Below are 20,314 nucleotides of genomic sequence, written 5' to 3' on the forward strand. Positions count from 1 at the left end.
CAAGTTCTCCCCCACGCTGCGAGCATCTGAGGCCAGCGTTTCTATGGTGACGTGCACAAAGCTTATGGACTGTATATGTGAGCAGAAGTGGTGCCTTCTAGGGCCTGGAACAAAAGGATTGATTTCTGACAATAGGAAATTCATATTTAATTGAGCAAAAGTCATCTAGGAGAAAACACAGAGGCCGAGGGAAAGTATAAAGACTCTTTGTAAGGGCTCCCTCAAATCGCATTATTTAAATTCAACTAAAAAAAAAAATCTCTTTCCATTTAGTCATGGGAGACTTCTAGGAGGTCTTTCAGATTTATTTTCCTAGTTTTTGTTCCTTATACAATTGGCTATCATGACTAATTTTTTTTTTATTATGCCCTCAAAGGTACAGATAGCAACACAGCTATTCGACTTTAAAAGCACTTTCTTTAACTTGTACCAGTGTAAAACGACATTATTTGATTTCCTCCGATGAGTATGGGCTGTAACACGGCAATGAAATGAGCTGTTTCTTGCTTTCCAAAAGCCAACAAGAAAGATTCTAGAATTTTCTCCAGGTCTTTCCCCAAATGGAGGGGCATTTTCTGGCCTGTTAGATGATCTAGTGATACAATCAATGTGGTCCCACTTGGATGTAAGATTCTTTTGCCTTATAAGAAGGAACCTCAAGGCATGTTCACCAAAGGTTAAATGTTCCCCTGCATTTGCTGGAGAAAAATCGTGGCTCTTCAGAACATGTTGAACAGGAAATTTAGAATTACACTTCCGGAATACCCCTGTGAAAGCTCATTTCCTCTGATGCTAGAATTACTGTTCTCCTTCACTTCATTTTAGCATTATTTCTAGAGCCTGGTCACAGCTCCATCAGGTATATGCATTGTGGACGTTCCAAAACGATAGGCCTTGGTTGAGGTAGGAGAGAGGGGACGTTTGAAAACAGCCCACCTGCCAGTTCTAGGGAGCTGTCGTTTTTCAGACTTCCCTAAGGAAAGTTTTTTATTGTCTCATACACCTCAGTCTCAGGGAACTCTACCTAGGCCGTAACCTGAATCCTTTCAATGACAGCTTCCAGAAAGCAGAAAATACTGTCATTCCAAAAAAAAAAAAAAACCCAGCAAATAAAAACACAAACCCGATACCTGCTTTAGGTAAGGGTTCTAGAACTTTCTAGGGGCCTCAGACAGGCTAAAGGGCCAACCCCTGAAACTCTAGCGTTTTTGTGCACTATGCATTCACAATAAATATGTGTTTAATGACTCAATGAATGAGTATATCTTTTATGTCTTCCTGGTGAGATATTGCACAACTTTCAGCACATCGAGTCTCCATGGGCTTAACCCCCCCAAAATTAAGAACCACAAAAAAGTCAACCACTATTGAAAAGCAGATGTCCAAATAGTCACAGTCTCCTTTCTCTAAGGAGTATGCCAGAGCAGAGCTTCTTAAACTGTACTGTCCACATGAATCCCTTAGGTCTTATCAAAACGCAGACTCTGATATGGGAGGTCTGGGGTAGGGCAACTCATGCTGCCTTTCTAACAAGCTTCCAGGGCGCGGAGGCTGCTGGTTCCAGGGGCTACACTCTGAGTAGCAAGGACATATCACCTAAGGCGTTTCAGTTTTAGATTAAAGTATGGTTGACTTACAATATTCTATTAGTCCCAGGTATACAACCTACTAATTCGAGATTTTTATAGATTGTACTCCATATAAGTTAATATAAAATATTGGCTATATTCCAAGTGTTGTACAATATATCCTTGTAGCTTATCTGTTTTATACTTAGTAGTTATACAGCCCAAGTTTAAATGATGCCCCTTTCAAAGTTGAAGGCCCTGAAGAGCATCCCCTTACCTTCTCCTACTGTTGACAGCGATGCAAACTGCAAGAATCAAAGCCAGGGCCAGGAGAGATGCCAAGATGATCAGCCATTCTGGTGGGAAGCAAAAGATATCCATGAACTTGGGAAATAAGCTTGTGAAAACAGAAATGCACTTTACAAATTGCTCTGGTCCAAAAAAGAATTACAGTCAGCTCTATACATGGGTCCAAGCAAAGGTCCAGTCAACAGCCAGACAGTACTGGAAGAATTATTTTGCTGTAGGTCTTTGCCCAACAGGACTCTTGTTTTCATCCCTTATCATCAGTCAAGATTTCCAAGTCCCCCCAAGAAAAACACGTTTCCAAAAACGTGTAGAATGACCTGTGGAAACCGGTAGATGCCTTCGGTGCAATGTTATTAAATAAATAAAAGGAACATTCCTTTCCTATATGAGAGCAATCACCTTACATTTTATTAAGGAACAAAAATGGAGGCCACTAGAGGGTGGGAAAAAGGACATTCCTGTGTGTATAGGGCGGCGTCATTTGGCAAAACGTGTCAAAATCCTTCAAGATATACAGCCTTTGATCCATCATTAACACTTCTAGGAATATATAGGACCTCAGACTTAGCTATAAAGATTTTTATTACTGTGCTATTTGTGATAGTAAAGTTGGAAACAACCTACTATCCAACAATTAGGGACTGGTTAAACGCATTAGGGTACATCCATTGTATTGTGTACTAAGATACAGGGGAAGAGTATTTAATGACATTGGAAAGCTGTAGCCAACCAGTTGGGAATGTAGTTTACTAAACAGTGTGTATAATTACGTGTTTGTATAGAAATTAGATTGAAAAATAACAGAAAGGACATACATGAAAATGGTAACCACGGTATTTCTGGTGGTGAGGTAGATAATAAGGGATTTATATTTTTACCCTTTTGTTCAGCTGTATTTTCAAAAATGTCTCCAAAAAGTAATGTATCACTTGTAAACCAATAAAATGTTATTCATATGTTTTAAAACCAAGCTTTAGTAGGATTAAAATATGACTTGACAATTTGCAAGTCAATTGCAAAGTGGGCCGTATATCCACGCAATGAACTAAAACTTAAGGAACAAGAAAAATGGGAAGCCATTCACTGGCCATTCTTCTTTGGAAAGCTTGATTCTCCTCTGATTTCCTGCTCAGTACTGCCTCTGTCTGACCTCTCCCTGGTTAGGTGAGTTTGGGGAGGGAGGTAGAGTTAGGAGGTGGGGAGGCTGACAGGAAGTTACCATTTCTGTTCTTTTCCCAGGGTTCTAGCCCTGAGATGCTCCATATTCACTCTCATGAGAGCTGGGAAAAATCTTGCTGCCTGATTATAGCAAACTGCATCCCCCCCCCCAGCCCACTCCCCCTCTCCACGTGCTCTGCTCAGATAAGCCGAGGTAAGGGGACGTGGCCCACACCACGTTCTTCCCTCTCCCCAAGGGAGGCTCAGTCTGGAGACCTCTGAAGGGCAGAGTTAAAAGAGTCATTTACAACCCTAGGAAAAGGCTTCCTTTATTGTAATCCCCCTTTACAAATGCCCAGTTCTGAGCCCAAGTGGAATAAAGAATTTGCCTCAAATGCCTTAAATCCTGATGCTCAAGGGAGCCAAGTGGCCCAGCCTTCTCACTGCACATCACACATTCTGAAACTTTCTTCCGTCTGGATCAGTAAAGACTGTCTCTCGAGAAAAAGTAGTTTTTCTTTTAGTTTTTATGCCAGAAGAATATTCTCACTCCTCCTAACATGACCCTTGTATCTCCCCATTGTCTGCAATGCAAGGGGAAATTTACACGCTTCACCCAAAACCCGGAAGTAAAGCGATAACTGGACTGGGATAGGAAAAGGATCAGGGGATGACAAGGAGCCCCTGGGGTGACCACTCATTTGGGAAGGAAGCTGTAGTAACTAACATGGCTCTTCTATGGGACAGACCAGGGACAGGTCTAAATATGAGCTCAATCAATCTATGGGACCGAGATAAAAAGGAATGTTCCATCCTTTCCCGCCGACAGGCTGTGGTGCTCTCATTCACCCTTTAGCTTGAAATCCGCTTCAAGGTTAGACATGCAGGAGAATACGCTTTCTAGCTGGTCTCTGCTTCCTTTCTGGGACATTCAGAGAGACCCACTTTTAGCATTATGTTTCCTTCACAGCTCAAAACTCACCTGGAATTTGAGGTTTCCGCATAGGACCTGAGGTTGTGTTTGCCCCACGGTCCTGACTCCCACTTGAGTGCCCTAAAGAGAAAAACAACGTCTCTCAGCCAAAGTTTGGCAGCATAACCACGAGTTCCTTACAGAGTAGCACACAGGGCCAAGCTCTATGCGCTGCATCACTGTAAAGCTATTTATAGAGTCCAGCCACAGACATTTATAATGTGTTGCATGAAAAAACACCTCCCCAGAAAAACTCGGTTTGATTAAGGCTAAGGTTTGGAAATGTTAGTTTTCTGCAAGAGCATGAGAATTCTCAGCAGCACTACTATGCAGTGTTTAAGAGGCTGTAAGCAGGACAGCCCTGGATTCAAGCCCTACTTCTGTCTCTTGCCAGCAGCATCTGCTGGGTCAAGTCATCCCTCTCTAGGTCTCAGTTTTCTCACTCATAAAATGGGGTAATAATAGAATCCACTTCATCATCATTTTACAGAGGTTTAAAGAAGTGCACAAGAATGGTAATTGTGTGCAGTTACTGTAATAGGGAAGAACCTCTGTTTCTATTACAAGTCAATCACTAGAGCGATGCTACCTATAAGCTTAAATTATACATAATGGCCCATCTTTGGGAACCCTGCCTCCCAGGGAATGAGCATTATGGTAAAATATCTCTGTTTCACTCATAGGAAACATTCTGATCAGCCTGTGAATGACTGCAGGCAGGAAGAAATGAACACATCCCCTCCGAAGGCTGACCGGAAACCAGGCAAAGTTTGACTTCATTCCCTCCTCTTTTAGGATAAAAGAAGCCTGAATTCTAACGCAGGCAAGGTCGTTCTCTGCGATACCAGTCCATCTTCTCGGTCTGCTGGCTTTCTGAATAAAGTCAGTATTCCTTGCCCCAACACCTCATCTCTTGATTTACCGGCCTGTCATGCAGCGAGCAGTATGAGCTTGCACACAGTCACATTACAATTTTCTGTTTTTAACTTAGGACCTTGCTACCCTGGACCAGCAACCTCACGTGGGAGCTTGCTGGGAATACAGAGTCTTAGGCCTCATCCCTAACCTCAGAATCCTCATTGTAACAAGATCCCTAGGGGATTCAAATGCTCCAGGTAGTTGAAAACAAATCTAGAAACCGCGTCCAATATCTTCAATAGATATAAATATAGGTATTAAAAAATAAGGATTTGGGGTGGGAGGGGCAATGGCCCCTTCTGTCTGTGAAAAATCACCCGAAGGAGTGTGCCTGTTAATGTATTCCTGAAGCATGCGGTGCTTAGAAGACAACATTTTCTACTGCTACAAAACCAAATAAGGAGACAAAGGATCTCAAACTGGAAGGAACAGGAAGTATCACGAGATAAAGAATCCAAAAGTCAGAACGGGAGGTTCATCAAAATGATGGAGGAGGGGCTTCCCTGGTGGCGCAGTGGTTGAGAGTCCGCCTGCCAATGCAGGGGACACGGGAAGATCCCACATGCCGCGGAGCAGCTGGGCCCGTCAGCCACAATTACTGAGCCTGCGCGTCTGGAGCCTGTGCTCCACAGCAAGAGAGGCCGCGATAGTGAGAGGCCTGCGTACCGCGATGAAGAGCGGCCCCCGCTCGCCGCAACTAGAGAAAGCCCTCGCACAGAAACGAAGACCCAACACAGCCAAAAATAAGTAAATAAACAAAATGACGGAAGAATTACGTTTTAAAAGAAACTTCTAAGACATCTTGTGAAGGACACTCACCCAAATGAAAGTTTTGGTTTGTGTGTGTGTGTGTGTGTGTGTGCGCGCGTGTGTGTGTGCGTGTGCGTGTGTGCGTGTGCGTGTGTGTGCGCGCGTGCGTGTGCGTGCGTGTGCGTGTGTGTGCGTGTGCGTGCGCGTGCGCGTGCGTGTGCGTGTGCGTGTGCGTGTGTGTGTGTTGTGCTTCCTCCACTGCTTCAAAGTGAAATGTGAAAAACTCCCACTAAAATCAACTTTTTCCCTACCCAATAGGACCCCACTGCAGAATCCTGAAGGCTTCCAAGAAGAAAACCAAGGAAGTCTGTTTGGCTAATCAATGAATGAAGATAGCCAGGCCTTAATGGTCTTTCCTCAGAGGCCGTGCAGAGGGGACTCTGCAATTTTGATGGCTGTGGTTATGTTGGGTAGAATGGCTCCTGTTTATGCAATGTGATGTTCTTGTTAAACTCAAAATGGAGCAAAACAAAGTCTACCAGACATCTGGCTGTCTCAGCAGGCCATTTTGACGGTGGCCTTTTACTCTACAAACCTCAGAAGGAGTCCAAGGGGCTTCCTCTAGCTGCCTCCCAGAGGCCTTGGTCATTATTGGCAGGTGTTTGCCTGTACAGGTCATGGGATACTGGCCCTCTAAACTAGAGATCCTTGCCTTGAAAACCACCTAAGAGGTACAGCCACTCTCACTGGTCTTTCTCTGACTCAGAGCAGCCTTTGGTATTTGAATGGGACGCCACTAACGGATCACAATCCCTATTTTGATTTTCAAAAAAGTGCTCCCAGCAAGGAAAGATCTGGGTGTGTGTACAACCAGATGAAACCTCCCGTTTGAACAATACACACCTGCACAGGAGGCAAACAAAAGAGACTGCTCCCGCCCACCTGATGCTCACTTCAAGCAAGAGCTGAAGAAGCTGGAGAAAGATGGACAAGACACAGCAGGCCGCCTCGCCTTGCGCCCTAGAGGCCCGCAAATCTAGCCCGGGTAGGGCTGGCTGGGGAAGTTCTGCAAAGAGGGATGCTTGACAATGCAGTTGGGAGGTGAGATCCAATCTAAGACATAGGCACAGAGATCATTCAACTGGCTCTGACTGTGAGGAAAAAGTCTAAGACAGTGCTAATCAAACTTCAATATACATACAAACCACCTAGTCGGGGAGGGGTGGGGGAGGGGTGGGGGAGGCCTAGTTAAAATGCAGCTCTTGATTCAGTTGGTCTGGGATGACTGGGGAGTCTGCATCTCCTGCCAGCTCTTAGGTGATGTCCCTGCTGCCGGTCCAGGGACCTCACTTGGAGCGGCTGGGGTCTCTTGATTTTAAAGAGCACTTCCTTTTAGTCAGAGATCCATATACCATTTCCAAAACACTTTCAAATTCCTGATACCACACGCTCTTCACAAGAACTCTAGGAGGTAACGGAGGCCAGTGTTCTGATCTCCTTTTTACCAATAAATTGAAGCTAGGAAAGGCTAACTGCCCCACCCAAGGCCCCCAGAGAGCTTGGGACTTCTGTCTTTATTTTAGGAGCACTTCTACTAGGCCCTTACATCCCTGTGCTCTTACAGTATAGGTTATTACTGAAGCCACCATGTAAATCTCCATCTTCATATTTGCTGTAAGTGTGTGAATCTTCAAGCCTGGAAGTAACCCTACTCCCACTTGGGCATGAAGGGGAGGACGATAGTTCATATGGCTTACCTGGTTTGCATGGGGTCACCTGGACTGGTGACCGTCAGGGAGACCACAGTGAGACCGCACTGGCAGAACCTTTCAGTAGCCCCAGCATCAGTGGTCACAAGTCAACCTGCCTTATGGCCTACTTTTGCTGCCTGGAGTAATGTTTCTAGGGGTGTGATCATTACAGTAATTACGGCAGTAATGATGGTCATTACAGGGTACTCTCTCCAGATCCGGCTTCTAGAGGCAATATGAGACCTCTGGGCTTGAAACCTGGCTCCACCACTCAGGTCACTAGTCATGTTAACTCAGCCAGGTTGCTTAGCCTCTCTGAGCCTTAGTTTCCTCATCTGTAATATTGGGCTAATAATAGTACTGTCATAATTAAATGAGTTAATAATAGATGAAACATGAAATCACTGATATTTGACTGTTGACCTACAGAAATGGCAGTTTCATAGGGTCCAACCTAATACACGTAAAGTGTTTAGAACAACGCCACCAGCACACAGTAAATCCTCAATAAAGGCTAGCTATTATGCCATGTTCGGGGAGAGGAGGTTATGCTAAATGTTTTACAAGGATACATCATTTAGTCTTTAAAAGAACGCCCTGTAACAATTATTATTATCCCAATTTTATTGGTTAGGAAATCGAGTCTCAGATCCTTTAAACAAGGTCTCTCGTTAGCATGTGGAGGAGCTGGAATCAAACCCAGGCCGTTCTTTCTCCAAAACCCATGTTCTTAATCGCTCTGGTGTAATGCAATGTTAAACTGAGCGCCTGCCTGAATTCTTCCTGATCCTTTCAGATGGAAGAGTTTTCTTGAAAGCAGTAGTTCTCAAAGTGGAGTCCCTGTCCCAGCAGAATCAGCATCACCAGAGAACTTATTAGAAATACAAATGCTTGGGCTCCACCCCAGACCTACCGAATCAGAAACTTTAAGGATAAGGCCCAGCAATGTAGTTTAATAAGCCCTTCCCGTGACTGTGATGCATGCAGGGAACGTATGAGAACCGCCCTTCAGGAGACACTGACTCATACTTCATTAATAATCAGCAGGTTCAATGACAATAACAATAAATGACTAAAGCAGCTCAAACTCACCAGCTGATTCGGATCCATGAGTCGTATAGGACGTCCCGCTGGGGTCATGGGATGAGTCTCGGTCTCCTGTAAGGAGCAGTAAAGGGAGGTTGAGTACTGTGTGCTCAGTTACACTGCCGTCTGCTTTTCCTCACGTGTGCATTTTCACACAGCCCATCCCAAAGTTTAGCCTTTTAAAGATAGCCAAAAACAATGACACAGCAGCTTTGAATGGGTCCACGATATGAAATATTGTTCATTGCTTCATCTACTGATGAGTGGTCTAGAGCTTTAATCAAAATTGTAAAAACTGGGACAGCACAGACCTGCAAGGATGACCATAGGCAGTATGGCTTTAGTAAAAATCCCCAAACTGTAACATCTACCAAAAATATTATGAGGTCTTGGCAAGTGTGAGGTGCGGATCTGATACTGTGTCTTTGAAATAAGGACTATGTGCTTTGGATCATGACAGATGGGATCGCTGGGAAGGCGTGTACTCTGTGGCTTAGGGCGTGAGACATTTAAAGAGATTTCTCTGAGGCAGGACATAGAAAAAGGTTTTGCTGTGCAATAAAGGATCTTGGGGTTGAATCATGTAAGGATTCAAAGAGAAAAGTTAACTGTTTATTTAGAGAAAAAGTCTGAAAATAAGTGAAAAAGAAATGGGCAGATGATAACTGGCACGCGGCTAAGGTGCGCCTGGTTATTAGACTATGTTCAAAATAATATTTCCCAAAAATTAAACCTGTATTTTTAACACCAAGAGTTACTATAATCCCATCTTCTCAAACATCCATCACCCAAAGGCTTTAGATGAGGCAAGTTTATGAACTGCTAAAATCTGGACCCACAGGTCAAATCTTGGGTTCAGCGTATGGCAACTCTCGATCTTCTCCCTCCTCCCCACACATTTCCCAAAACTCTAATGGAATCTTAAAGCAACACAACACAGGACAATAGTTCATAAAATGGCTATGGTCACCCATTATGAAAGGTTCTTATAAGGAATACACAGTAATCTGATCTTCACCATGTCCTTGTTTAGACAAGGCAGACACAGGTGACCTGTAATCGATTATGTAATTGTACGGGGGAGATAGACTGCTTTGTTCCTCGGCTGACGGTTAGAAAAACTGAAAACAGCGTTTGCTGAAATGCTGAACACCAATACCCCCAATACCACCACCACCATCACCATTATCACCACCGCCATCACCACCACCACAATTCCAGATGTTTTCATTTTTAACATCAAGCAAAAAGATGGAGAAAAAAAATGTATGGGAGGAAATGAGCCTTATCTGAGTGCTCTGGAAGAAAACAAAGGGTGATAGATCATTTAATCCACGGAGAACCGTGGAAAATCTGTCTATACCACCACAGAATGTAGAAGGAATCAGGGTATGTAAATATCAATTTTGTAGAAAGTATTTTATTTACTAACAAATAGACTATGTAATCCTTCAAGGCTACTGTAACTATTAAAATTGCCATTTAAAATTTAAATTCATTTGGGTGCATAAAGGGCTCTGTTTTGCCAAAAGAAACCAGGCAGTGCTCTAAGATTCATTTCTCCAGAAGAATACTGACACTGCTGCTAGGAATTTTTAATAACTGAGGGCAGACCTATGCTGAATAAAGAACCAACGGATGCAAGGGCTTTTGTCTTGCCAATACTGTCGAGGTTAGTATGTTTTTTTAATTTATTGTTTTGGCTGCATTGGGTCTTCATTGCTGTGCGTGGGCTTTCTCTAGTTGCTGCAAGTGGGGCTACTCTTCATTGCGGTACGCGGGCTTCTCATTGTTGTGGCTTCTCTTGCTATGGAGCACGGGCTCTACGCATGCAGACTTCAGTAGTTGTGGCCCACCAGCTCTAGAGTGCAGGCTCAGCAGTTGTGGCGCACGGGCTTAGTTGCTCTGTGGCATGTGGGATCTTCCCGGACCAGGGCTCAAACCCGTGTCCCCTGCATTGGCAGGCAGATTCTTAACCACTGCGCCACCAGGGAAGCCCGAGGTTAGTATTTTTTAAAACTGTTTTCCTTGAAGCCCTGGGATGGGCAGCCCAAGCATGTGGGCTCTAGGATAGAGGCCAAGCACGTGGCATTCTCATTCTGGGTTTTCTGTCCCATATCAACTAACAGTATCACAGCTGTTATCTGTTTTACATGTTGGGTTCTCATAAGATTTATTCTTCTTTTGAGAGGGAGGTGGATGGGAAAAGACATAGGCTACTATATATATATATATATACACACACATATGCTACCATATATATATATATATATATATATATATATATGTTTAAAATCATGAATATCTAATATCCCTTAATGGTTGAACGGTAAGAACATTTGAACAGATGGCACCAGGAAGAGAGAGTTCAATTTTAGTTTCTTAGCCAGGGTGTTTTGCAGTTTCCTTTTCTTCAGTGTTAGTTTCTTAATGCAAACAGAGAAACAAAAGTGGAAGCAGGGAGGATTGCTAGTTCCATTCCATGTGTAACTTAACTGAATAAGTCATCTTCAGTCATCTCTTTGCCATCACAACAAGAGAAAGGGCGCCTAGTCATTAATAGTAGATTGAATCATATAGTTTTAAGTGTACAATATAGTTAGAAGAGGTTATCCATAAGCCCTTCACCAAAAGTAAAATTCACCAATCCATCACCAATAAAAGAGAATTTCAGAGCAAAGATACTAGTATATGGAAATTATTCACAAGTTGGGTAAAACCTTACTACATAGGCAGCATATATTAGTTGAATCAAATGAAATTGATACTTGACTACTTTTACTTACAAAAATATCCACTTCATATGGTTCAACCAAATATATCCCAAGATCAGAAGAAGACAAAGAAAGAAATTCTGCCATAACAACCAAGTCATAAAAAATAGATGGAAATTTCACAGGCAAATGAAAACATGACCTAAAATAAATCTATTGCACTAGAATGATGATCTGTGTGAAAGCCATTCCCATGTTACAAATCAGTCTAATCACAGCCTACACAGAAGACATTCCCTATAATATGAAAGGATGTGTTGTTTCTCCCTGTAGAGAAAGCAAACCAGATAACAAATGGCCCAATTACCTGATAAAGAAAGATCAACATTAGAAGTAGAATCTCCAACAATAGTAACTTCAGGGGACCCAGTCTTAGCAGGGGTCACTGGGATGAGGGTTCTGTATTCATTTGTGTCTGGAGAATAAGGAGTATAACCTTCCACTGAAGTAGTTGAGTCTTCAGGAAGATTTTCACCTCTTCTGCCACCTGTGCCATCATTCCTATCTGTGTGGAGGTGGAATCAATGGTAAACCCACATTTGTAAGACCACCACCAATTGTGTGCTTGTCTTCTGAATGTGAGATTGCTGCAAAAGCTTCCCATTTGTTATTTGTGAACATGGAGCAAAAGACAGTGTGGTTTGTTACACTATTGAACAGGATCAATATTTTGCAATCAGTACCGCCTGGACATCATTCAACGGAAGAGATTTTGGTGATCCTAATATCTAGAAGAGACATTTGTTACATCATCTACCTGGCTTATTAAAATAAGGTTTATGCCACTAGAACTGTTACCTTGAAGTCAACTCAGGTACTAGATAATCTTGAGCTCTTACTCAATTGGACCCACCTTTGATGAAGTGGAAGAAATAAGCTAGTGAGCTGACAGGTAAAATTATGCTCCCTGCGATTGGAAGAGCAAATGCAAAGTTTCAAAGACGTTGAGGCTTTGATTATTCTTTCCTTTGCCAGAGGGCACTGCTTCTTGGTCACCAGCGCCATGGATTTATGGTCCAGAGGATAAATGGCAAAATAATATTATTAATGCAAGGAAAATAGAGAGTGATATAATTCAGATCTTTCCACCAAATCATACATAAGTGATCTGTTATTTTTAAACAAAGCCACTAACTCTGGAGTTTAAGAAACCCAAACTTTAAGATTAAAAACGTATAGTTTGCATTTAATATACAATGGCTTCTAAGAGATCTACAGAGCAGAAAACTCCGAGAACCATCGCCAGCCACAGCTTCTGACCAGGGGCAAGAGCACAACAGCCAACTGAGGCACCTCCACCAAAGACACTGCAAAAGCACCCATAGTTCATTGACTTGTTTGTCAATGGCCGAAGCCACCTGGGCTTTCCAGTCCTTACTGCTAGATGTTGGAGTAGCAGTCACGGGATGGTCTTTGTCTTCTTCCAAGCCTCCACGCGATGTAGAGAAGCTCTGAGTAGCACTCTGCTCTGTTTCAATGAGGGATGAATCCAGTATTAATTTGTAGTCATGAAACAAACCCTCTGTTATCTGCTGACAGGGAGGATCTAATAACAGTGGAGTCAGATGGATAGATGCATAGGGATACCAAGGTCTGTGCACACCATTCTCCTGTGATTGATAGAAACGCGCAACAGAATTCTGCTTTGCCCCTGGTTGGCTTTGTTTTTCAGTACAATAAACAAGGTAAAATGCCAAGGTGAAATCTGGGCTAAAACTTTGCCCACCCTGGATCATCCTGGCCCAATTATGGCATTGCTTCCTGTCACTCAGGAAAATCAGAGAACACAGAGACAAAGAAAAAGGAATGTTTGAATCCCGGTGTTCCTATCAACCACCAAGAGCACCTTAGCTGTGTGTCAAGAAGTGTGACTATAGGGAAAATAAACACGATCATAACAGGCAGTATATATGTAACCACAAAAGAGGAAGAAGTTCATCTAGAATAACTTGCTCAGGTAACTCAGATCAAATTTATACAAGGAAACACTTAAGTCTCTTCTAAAGAACATTAAATGAAGTTACCATTGTACTCACTTATTAGGTTTTTGATCTCATCTGTGGATGAGAATTCTCATCACTGCACTGAAATGCCAGGAAACGCTTGTCTGGGCAAACACAGGGTCCTCACTGATATATATCCATTTCAGGTTGAACCATTGCCCATATCTGAAATGGCTTTCATTGTTTTGAGTTAATTTCTTTTGTGTTCTTCTAAGAAAGGGACTGACCTCTGAGTTACAGGTGCAAGCACTCCATAAAGCACACCACTAAGCCATGTCCACCACCAAGTAAATATTACTACCAGGAGAGAGACAGTCACCAAATCGCAAACCCAACATCAGAACAAAAGTCAACAGGGACATAAAGTAGGAATATGAGACCCTCCATTGTCAAGGAGCATTTTAAGGCTTATCTGCCTCTGACACTTAACACTGGGTTATTTACATTCTTGACAATTAACACGTCCTTGCTGATTTTTCCCTTTGCCTAAAAGGGCTCACACGAAAAGACTCTGCCCATTATGTGTAGCAAACAGTGAAATGAGGCCCTCTTAATTCTAGATTTCTTTCCTATTCAGTCATGAAATTATGAATGACTTTATGGTATCTGTGGTGGACATTAAGGCTACTAGAAGTTTAGCATTGTTTCTACCAGATATTTAGCGATAGGAAGAGATATAGCAACTGTTCCTCTTTTGTTCCCGGGCCCTGCAACCCATGTCAATTGTCAACAACGTATTTGCTCCTCCTCTGTGGGCTGATGTGATTTCCCTACTCTCTGTGATTATCTGGCCCCCAAACATGCTTTTACAACCATTGAAAAAAGGCTACCCCTCTTCTGCCTTGATTGAAAGATGGGCATCTAAAGGAGCTGGTCAGTTAAAGCATAGAGACACCACTGTCCTAGCTGTGGTCTTAAATTTCACTGACATAACTACTCAGAAAAGGAAAATGAAGCGGAATGGAGTCTCACCTCCTTTTCCTTATGTTTCAACATAAAGTCATTGAATCTGGAAAGCACCACAAATGAAGGTATAATCAGATTTAAAGAACCACCAAGAAAATATAGAAAATGAAGACAGCTTTTATGTTCCGAGCTGAGCTGAGCCACGCAGCACTGAATGTGCTGTCCCATCACCAAACCCTGAATGTGCTGTCCCGTCACCAAGCCCAAGGCCTGCATCGGGGCCGAGGAGAGCAAGAGCTGAAGCAGGAATACAGATCAATAGAGACCGAGTGTCATTATCCTTACGAGTTGTCACTGAAAGAGGTCCTGTCCTGTCCAAGTCTTCCACCAAACCTGTGTTTGGATCTGCAGAAGGCTGAAGCGTCGTACTATGGCTGGTGTCCACATCTGAAGGAATTAAATCAGCGTTATTGCTTGATTTCCTAACTACTATCTGAGGGTTGTTTATGGTCTAGAGACAAATTATTCTTATATTCAAACCTGTATAAGAGGAAAGAAAGCACATACTGGTTCATGTCTCCAGAATTGAAATGGATCATCATCTCTCCAAAAGAGCATCCCAAGAAGTAACTGGTTTTCATTTAAAGGCTGAGTTGTATGAAAGCTACAACTTTTGTTCTTTTTTTTGCTGAATCTGGAAGAATGCTAAATGAGCGCATGATGGGTCTCCCAAGCCTTGCAGACAGATGGAAATATAACCCACGTGTGACTTGTCCCATTCTACACAAGTGGTCTGACACATGGAGAAAAGACAAAGTGCACTGGTTCAGGCACCATTTTGTCATATCCCCTTGACGTGGCACAAAAGCTTTCGTTACAGCCCTTTCCCTCATTTGCTCCTCTTTCGCTTCACAAAGTGAACGTACAGCTGAAACATAAAATCATCATCCCGTACTATCTAGTTGGCGGCTACAGGAACATTTTAGGGCAAGGAATAAGAAGCAATGGATGTCAGTGAATCAGTCTTCCTATAAACGCAAGTAGGAAATGTCTTGGGAATGTAACATGTACAATGTTGAGTGGTACAGAAATTTCACTGAAATATTTATAGAAGCTGTTTCTAATAACTATCACAAATCGATTTTGCTGAAATAAGTCCTGAGAGAAATAGAGGTCACACAAACCATAAACACCATCACTATTGCTGGCTCTTGGATTCAAAGACCACCCACACTGCTGCCTCTGGGGAGATTTAATGTGCTCCAGATGACTCCGGAGGGAAACAGTTCAATATTAGGCACCCACGTCTACAATGCAGCCTTTACATATAAAAAGAAAAGAGTATCAAGATCTTTGTAGGACAAAACGTAGCTAACTCTATTATTTAATAATAATAATAGTAGCAGTAGTAGTAATAGTAATAGTAATTATTCAAAAAAGAGGAAAGGCTAACTAATCCAAATCAAAACCCCAAATGGGTATTCTCCCAGAAGAAGTCCCGCCTGTTGATGGTCTCTAGACACTCTTGTTCATCTTTCCTTTAAGAGGTATCACACCATTCCACGGTTGAAGCCAACTGTAACATTCTTAACATCATCAGTTTGACGGAAACTCATTCTGTTCATCAGTATGGAGACTTAATATTGATTCTGAAGCTCTATTACTGGCTTGGTTTTCCACAATGGTTATCATCAGAGCCTCTAGCCACCATGTGCATAAAATGTGTAACGGGCCTGCAAGTGGTACTTCAGCCACACAACATAATGGTCCCAACCTCACCATTCTCACTCATCTTCCTTTGTGACATACAGATCCATTCACTCTGACAAATTCATTCCTTGGCTTTCCTTCCTTTAAGCCTGTCCTTACATGTGTTTCCTTCCTAGAAAAACTTTCTCCACCTCCCTTTCTCTGACTAACCAGGGTTTTTTCCATTTTTCAAAAACCAGATCCAATCTACATTTCTCTGATGTTCTCCAAGGGGTCCTCTGAATTTCCTTTGTGTTTATTGCTAGCAATATTCATTCGACATCATTACTTATTGTATCGTACTGTTAGATCTATTTTGAAGCTAACTGTTTTCTTTTCCTGGCTAACTTTTAAGTTCCTTAAGAGCATGGACCATGAATTAAGTGTACATTGTTTGTCTCCATAAAGCATTGCACATAAAGTATTAATACAATTCTATTAGCAGATATTTAAGACGATTGTACTTTAAGGGATATATGATCACTAATATTTGGGTACAACACAGTTAGGGTGTTCTGGAGAAATGAAACCAAAGAAACTGTTGGATTGATTTTGGAGATAACTTTGTTTAACTCAATACCAAGAGACATTATCATTGCATTCTGAGAACTCATTTCAGTAGTTTTGTGTCACGTATACCCTTGGGAGTTTGGACCCAAATAATATATTTAATGCTATGACTGAAAATTCATCTCCCCATATTGGTTCTTTTGGTTGATCTCCCTTTTTGGAATGTTACATTTCTGTGATCAAGACACCTTGTTAAATTAAAAATAAATAAATAAAACTTGCATAATTCTATTCATGGATATAGTAAGGATTCTTCCCAAAGATAAAACATGGATTCTTCCACTTCATAAACACTGAGAAAAGTGGGGCACCACCTGCTACCAATTCTTTCAGATTCTCTCAGGAACGTTGTCATCTGGTTCTGATAAAGGAAAAATCCCTTTTAAATATAAAAATTTGTTAAATAAAAGAACAATCTTCCATTCTTGCGTAACTCCAGCTAGTATTTTCTTACTCTCTCTTGTTTAATTCTGTTTTTGAATTGCTTATAGGTAAATAAGAATGCTAATTAAGAAAACAAGGATTCCATCTTGTGTAAAAGTTGTCCATTCATTAAATTCATGAACGTTTATTGATGGACAAGAGTGGTCTAAATCCTAAGTCACTGGGTATAGTATTTATTTCTAAGTGTGCAAGAGTAATTAATACCATTTTCTGAGCCTTTTAGTTACTTGTTTGGAATGAGTACTCATCAGTTTTTGATCTCTAAGATTTCTCTACCAAAGACAAGTTTTATCTTTGGGTCTATAATGGAGACAGTCACTGAATCCATCACTTCATTCTTTTTAAAACCCTGCACTTAGAAGTAAATGGAAAAGAAATCTTGAAACTACTCCTCTTCAGAGGAAATGACTTCCACTCCCATCATCTTAGGACTAATCCTTCTTTAACCTTCCTGCCAAATTCTCCACTCTCACCTAGGACTTCAGATTCAGATGCATGTGCATATCACTCTTACCAAGAAAACTAATTTTTGAAGAAACTTAAAGTTCCTTAGGAAAGCAGACTGGTCTAAAGCCAAGGGCATATTTCTAGGAAAAGAGCCATTTGAGGGCTTTCAAAAACATAATATATAAAAAAGCTCAGAGATCATTACCCATCCTTCTTTCTGTTTGATGACCTCGTCCCATTGGATGTGAGACTGGGTCGAAGAAATAAGTCCAGGAACGGTCCTCTTGGCTCTGCACTGTCACTCTTTGATTTTGATGGCTGTCACGGGCTGAGGCTGCTGTGACAATGCAGTTCAAGCAATTGTCAAAGTGTTAGTTGACATTTGGCCAGGGATACACTGATTTTTTAAAGACTTTATTTTCTATACAAGACAATGAAACCGTCTTCCGGATACAGAGGGCCAGGAAGTTGCAGAATGTTTTAGCAGGTATAGGTTCATCCATGCTCATTTTTCCTAGCAATCAGCATGTGAACTAGAGGTCACAAAAGCATTAACGACTTCTCCAGTGGGTAGATGAGAAGTTATAGACATCAAGTGAAGATGGAGGAGAAATAGTTCTTTACCCACACCATGTTGCCACCATCCCCTAAGGGAGGAAGTGTAGAAGTCCAAACACATGATGTCATTCCTAGACAACCACGTCCCAGTGAAATGCACATCAGGCCAGTAGTGATTTAGAGAAGGAATCAGGTAACAGCTTCCCTTGAGATAAACATGAAAGTAAATGCCATTCAGCTCAAAAGCATGAGTGGAATCTATTAGAAGCATCACCTTCTAACAATAGATTTATGGCACAGTGGCATATAAGAATGCAGCATGTGCTTTGGCTTCACTCTGAGCCACTGAAGACGTATAGGTAGAAAAGATGACAATAGTAGACCCTTAGCAACAACTACACCACATATCCAGTCACTGAATCCACTGCTGTGCCAGCTATGCATTCAGAAGCTGCCACATACCAGAAGAACATCATGCATTACATTCTATATTGCAAATAAAAACATAGGGATATTTCTCATTGATATTAAGTAACGATATGGAATTCACATTGTTTTGCAAGAATGCATCTTGCATGCATTTCAATATTTCTGTCACACAGACAAAAGACTCATGCACAGGAGCTGGTAGAGCCAAGTTATCTGGCATCACTTAGAAATGTTGACAAGATTGGGTCTAATCTCCCCAGTCCCACAATTCAAATATAGAGAAGAGGTGTTTTTTATAAATCTAAGAAGAAAACATTGTACATTCAAGGAGAAATCTCCAAACAAACATGACAAAGGGCCAAATGACACCAGACAGGTGTTTTTCTCAAAATGTCTGGCTCCATTTCTTTGACTACTGAGGTTCTGACCAAAAGCTTTCTAACAAGCCCAGGATTTCACAGAACTGTGTTGTAAAGCCTGGACCCATATCATAGAGCAGATTCCTTTACAAAAGCAAAGGGAGTATTTTATAAGATCGGAGTCCCTGGATCCTCTTACTAGGGGATGCCCAAAATTAGATCTGAAAGTGACGTACGTAAGGGCATATTCTCTGTCTCCTTATGTGCCTGTATCCATTTCTGTTCTGGTGATTTGTTACGTGCACTTAAGGGTTGGCTCTGTGTTGACTGAATGGTAAGTGATTAAGGAACTGTAACACCTTGTGACATTTCCTTCAAACTCTTCTTGTTCACTGTCTTCAACGCCCAGTACTTAACCCCAGAGGAAGTTTTCACCCAAGTCTGCCTCTGAAACCATCCATTACCAGTTGTCCCTGCTGTTGAATGAGAGTCTTCTTTTGGCATTTGGGGATATTCCCCAGGCCATCCATTCTCAAACCACTGCTCTTTCTGGGTAGCTGTTTCTTCCGTTGTACTAGTAGGGGGTGCCCGGGCTGTGAGAAGAATGTCAATTGTGAGCTGTTATTGTTCAATTAATTTCCTTACCAACACATATCTTTCTACCTTAAGAGCATATACATGTGGGAGAGAAGGTAGAAAAGGAAAGCAGGAAGGAGAGATACCACTGATACTCTTGAAAGGGATATTAGAAATCAAATGGCCCGATACTTTAGCTTTTCAGATGGGAAAACTGGGGCTCAAAGAAGCTTTGATTTGCTCAAAATCATATAGCCAGGTTGGTACAAAGTTAGAACCAGACCACGGTCTATGAATTCCAGTATTATTCTTATTTTACTAGAGTCTATGGCCTCATACGTCTTGTCTGAGAGAAATGTTCGTTGAAAAAACTTAACCTGTCTTCAGTGATTTTGGAGGGAGGAGTATATTATAACAGTCCATGACAAGACCAGCCTAGTAGGAAGCCTTCTCAAAAGGTGGTCACATGACTCATAATTGCACACACTGGAAATACACCAGAAGTGCATGTGCCCAGCATGAAAGATGCTGGGAATGATTGAGATGCTACCCCACTGACATGTTACAAAGTTATGTCTGTGGAGCATCTAAAATTGCCAAAATGACTTTTTAAGAAAATTAATTCAGTGGAGAAAATCTTTTCTAGCCAGTGTTTGGCATTATATAAATAGTAGGAGTGCGTGACAGGCTTAAAATTTCAAACGCTCAGTGTTGTAACTGTCCAGTTTTAAAAAGGGCATAATGAATGAAATGAAATTGTAATGGGGTGCCTTTGGTAAAAACCAGAAAGCCACTGACATTTTCATCTGTAGCGACTAAGACTAAAGTTATAGTTCATCAAGTAAATGAGGGTGTTATAACACTGTATATCAACTATACCTCAATTAAAAAAAGAAATAAAAATGAGAGTGTATAAACTTGCCAAGCTGAAGTATATTTTGCAACTCGTAAAACTGGTTTATTTCATTATTTTAGACATTAATATG

General features: G+C 41.7%; 1 protein-coding gene across 19 annotated transcripts in view; it reads right to left on the minus strand.

Moving 5' to 3' along the window:
• Window positions 1-20,314, minus strand: part of CD44 (CD44 molecule (IN blood group)) — an 86,738-nt gene that overhangs the window by 5,014 nt on the left and 61,410 nt on the right. For 6 of the 19 annotated variants that reach the window (XM_027115021.1, XM_027115019.1, XM_027115017.1 and 3 more), the window contains 8 exons: window positions 19,217-19,345; window positions 17,612-17,743; window positions 14,542-14,643; window positions 12,666-12,755; window positions 11,595-11,792; window positions 8,520-8,585; window positions 4,018-4,089; window positions 1,846-1,924 (listed from right to left, as the gene is read on the minus strand). In XM_027115021.1, coding sequence (XP_026970822.1) covers window positions 1,846-1,924; window positions 4,018-4,089; window positions 8,520-8,585; window positions 11,595-11,792; window positions 12,666-12,755; window positions 14,542-14,643; window positions 17,612-17,743; window positions 19,217-19,345 — 868 coding nt within the window. The remainder of the gene's footprint in view (window positions 1-1,845; window positions 1,925-4,017; window positions 4,090-8,519; window positions 8,586-11,594; window positions 11,793-12,665; window positions 12,756-14,541; window positions 14,644-17,611; window positions 17,744-19,216; window positions 19,346-20,314) is intronic. The other 13 variants (XM_027115030.1, XM_027115026.1, XM_027115013.1 and 10 more) reach the window with 12 other exon arrangements.

The sequence above is a fragment of the Aethalodelphis obliquidens genome, unplaced genomic scaffold, assembly GCF_003676395.1.
Source record: "Aethalodelphis obliquidens isolate GAN/ISIS:26980383/991018 unplaced genomic scaffold, ASM367639v1 scaffold14, whole genome shotgun sequence".
Classification (NCBI taxonomy): Eukaryota; Metazoa; Chordata; class Mammalia; order Artiodactyla; family Delphinidae; genus Aethalodelphis; species Aethalodelphis obliquidens.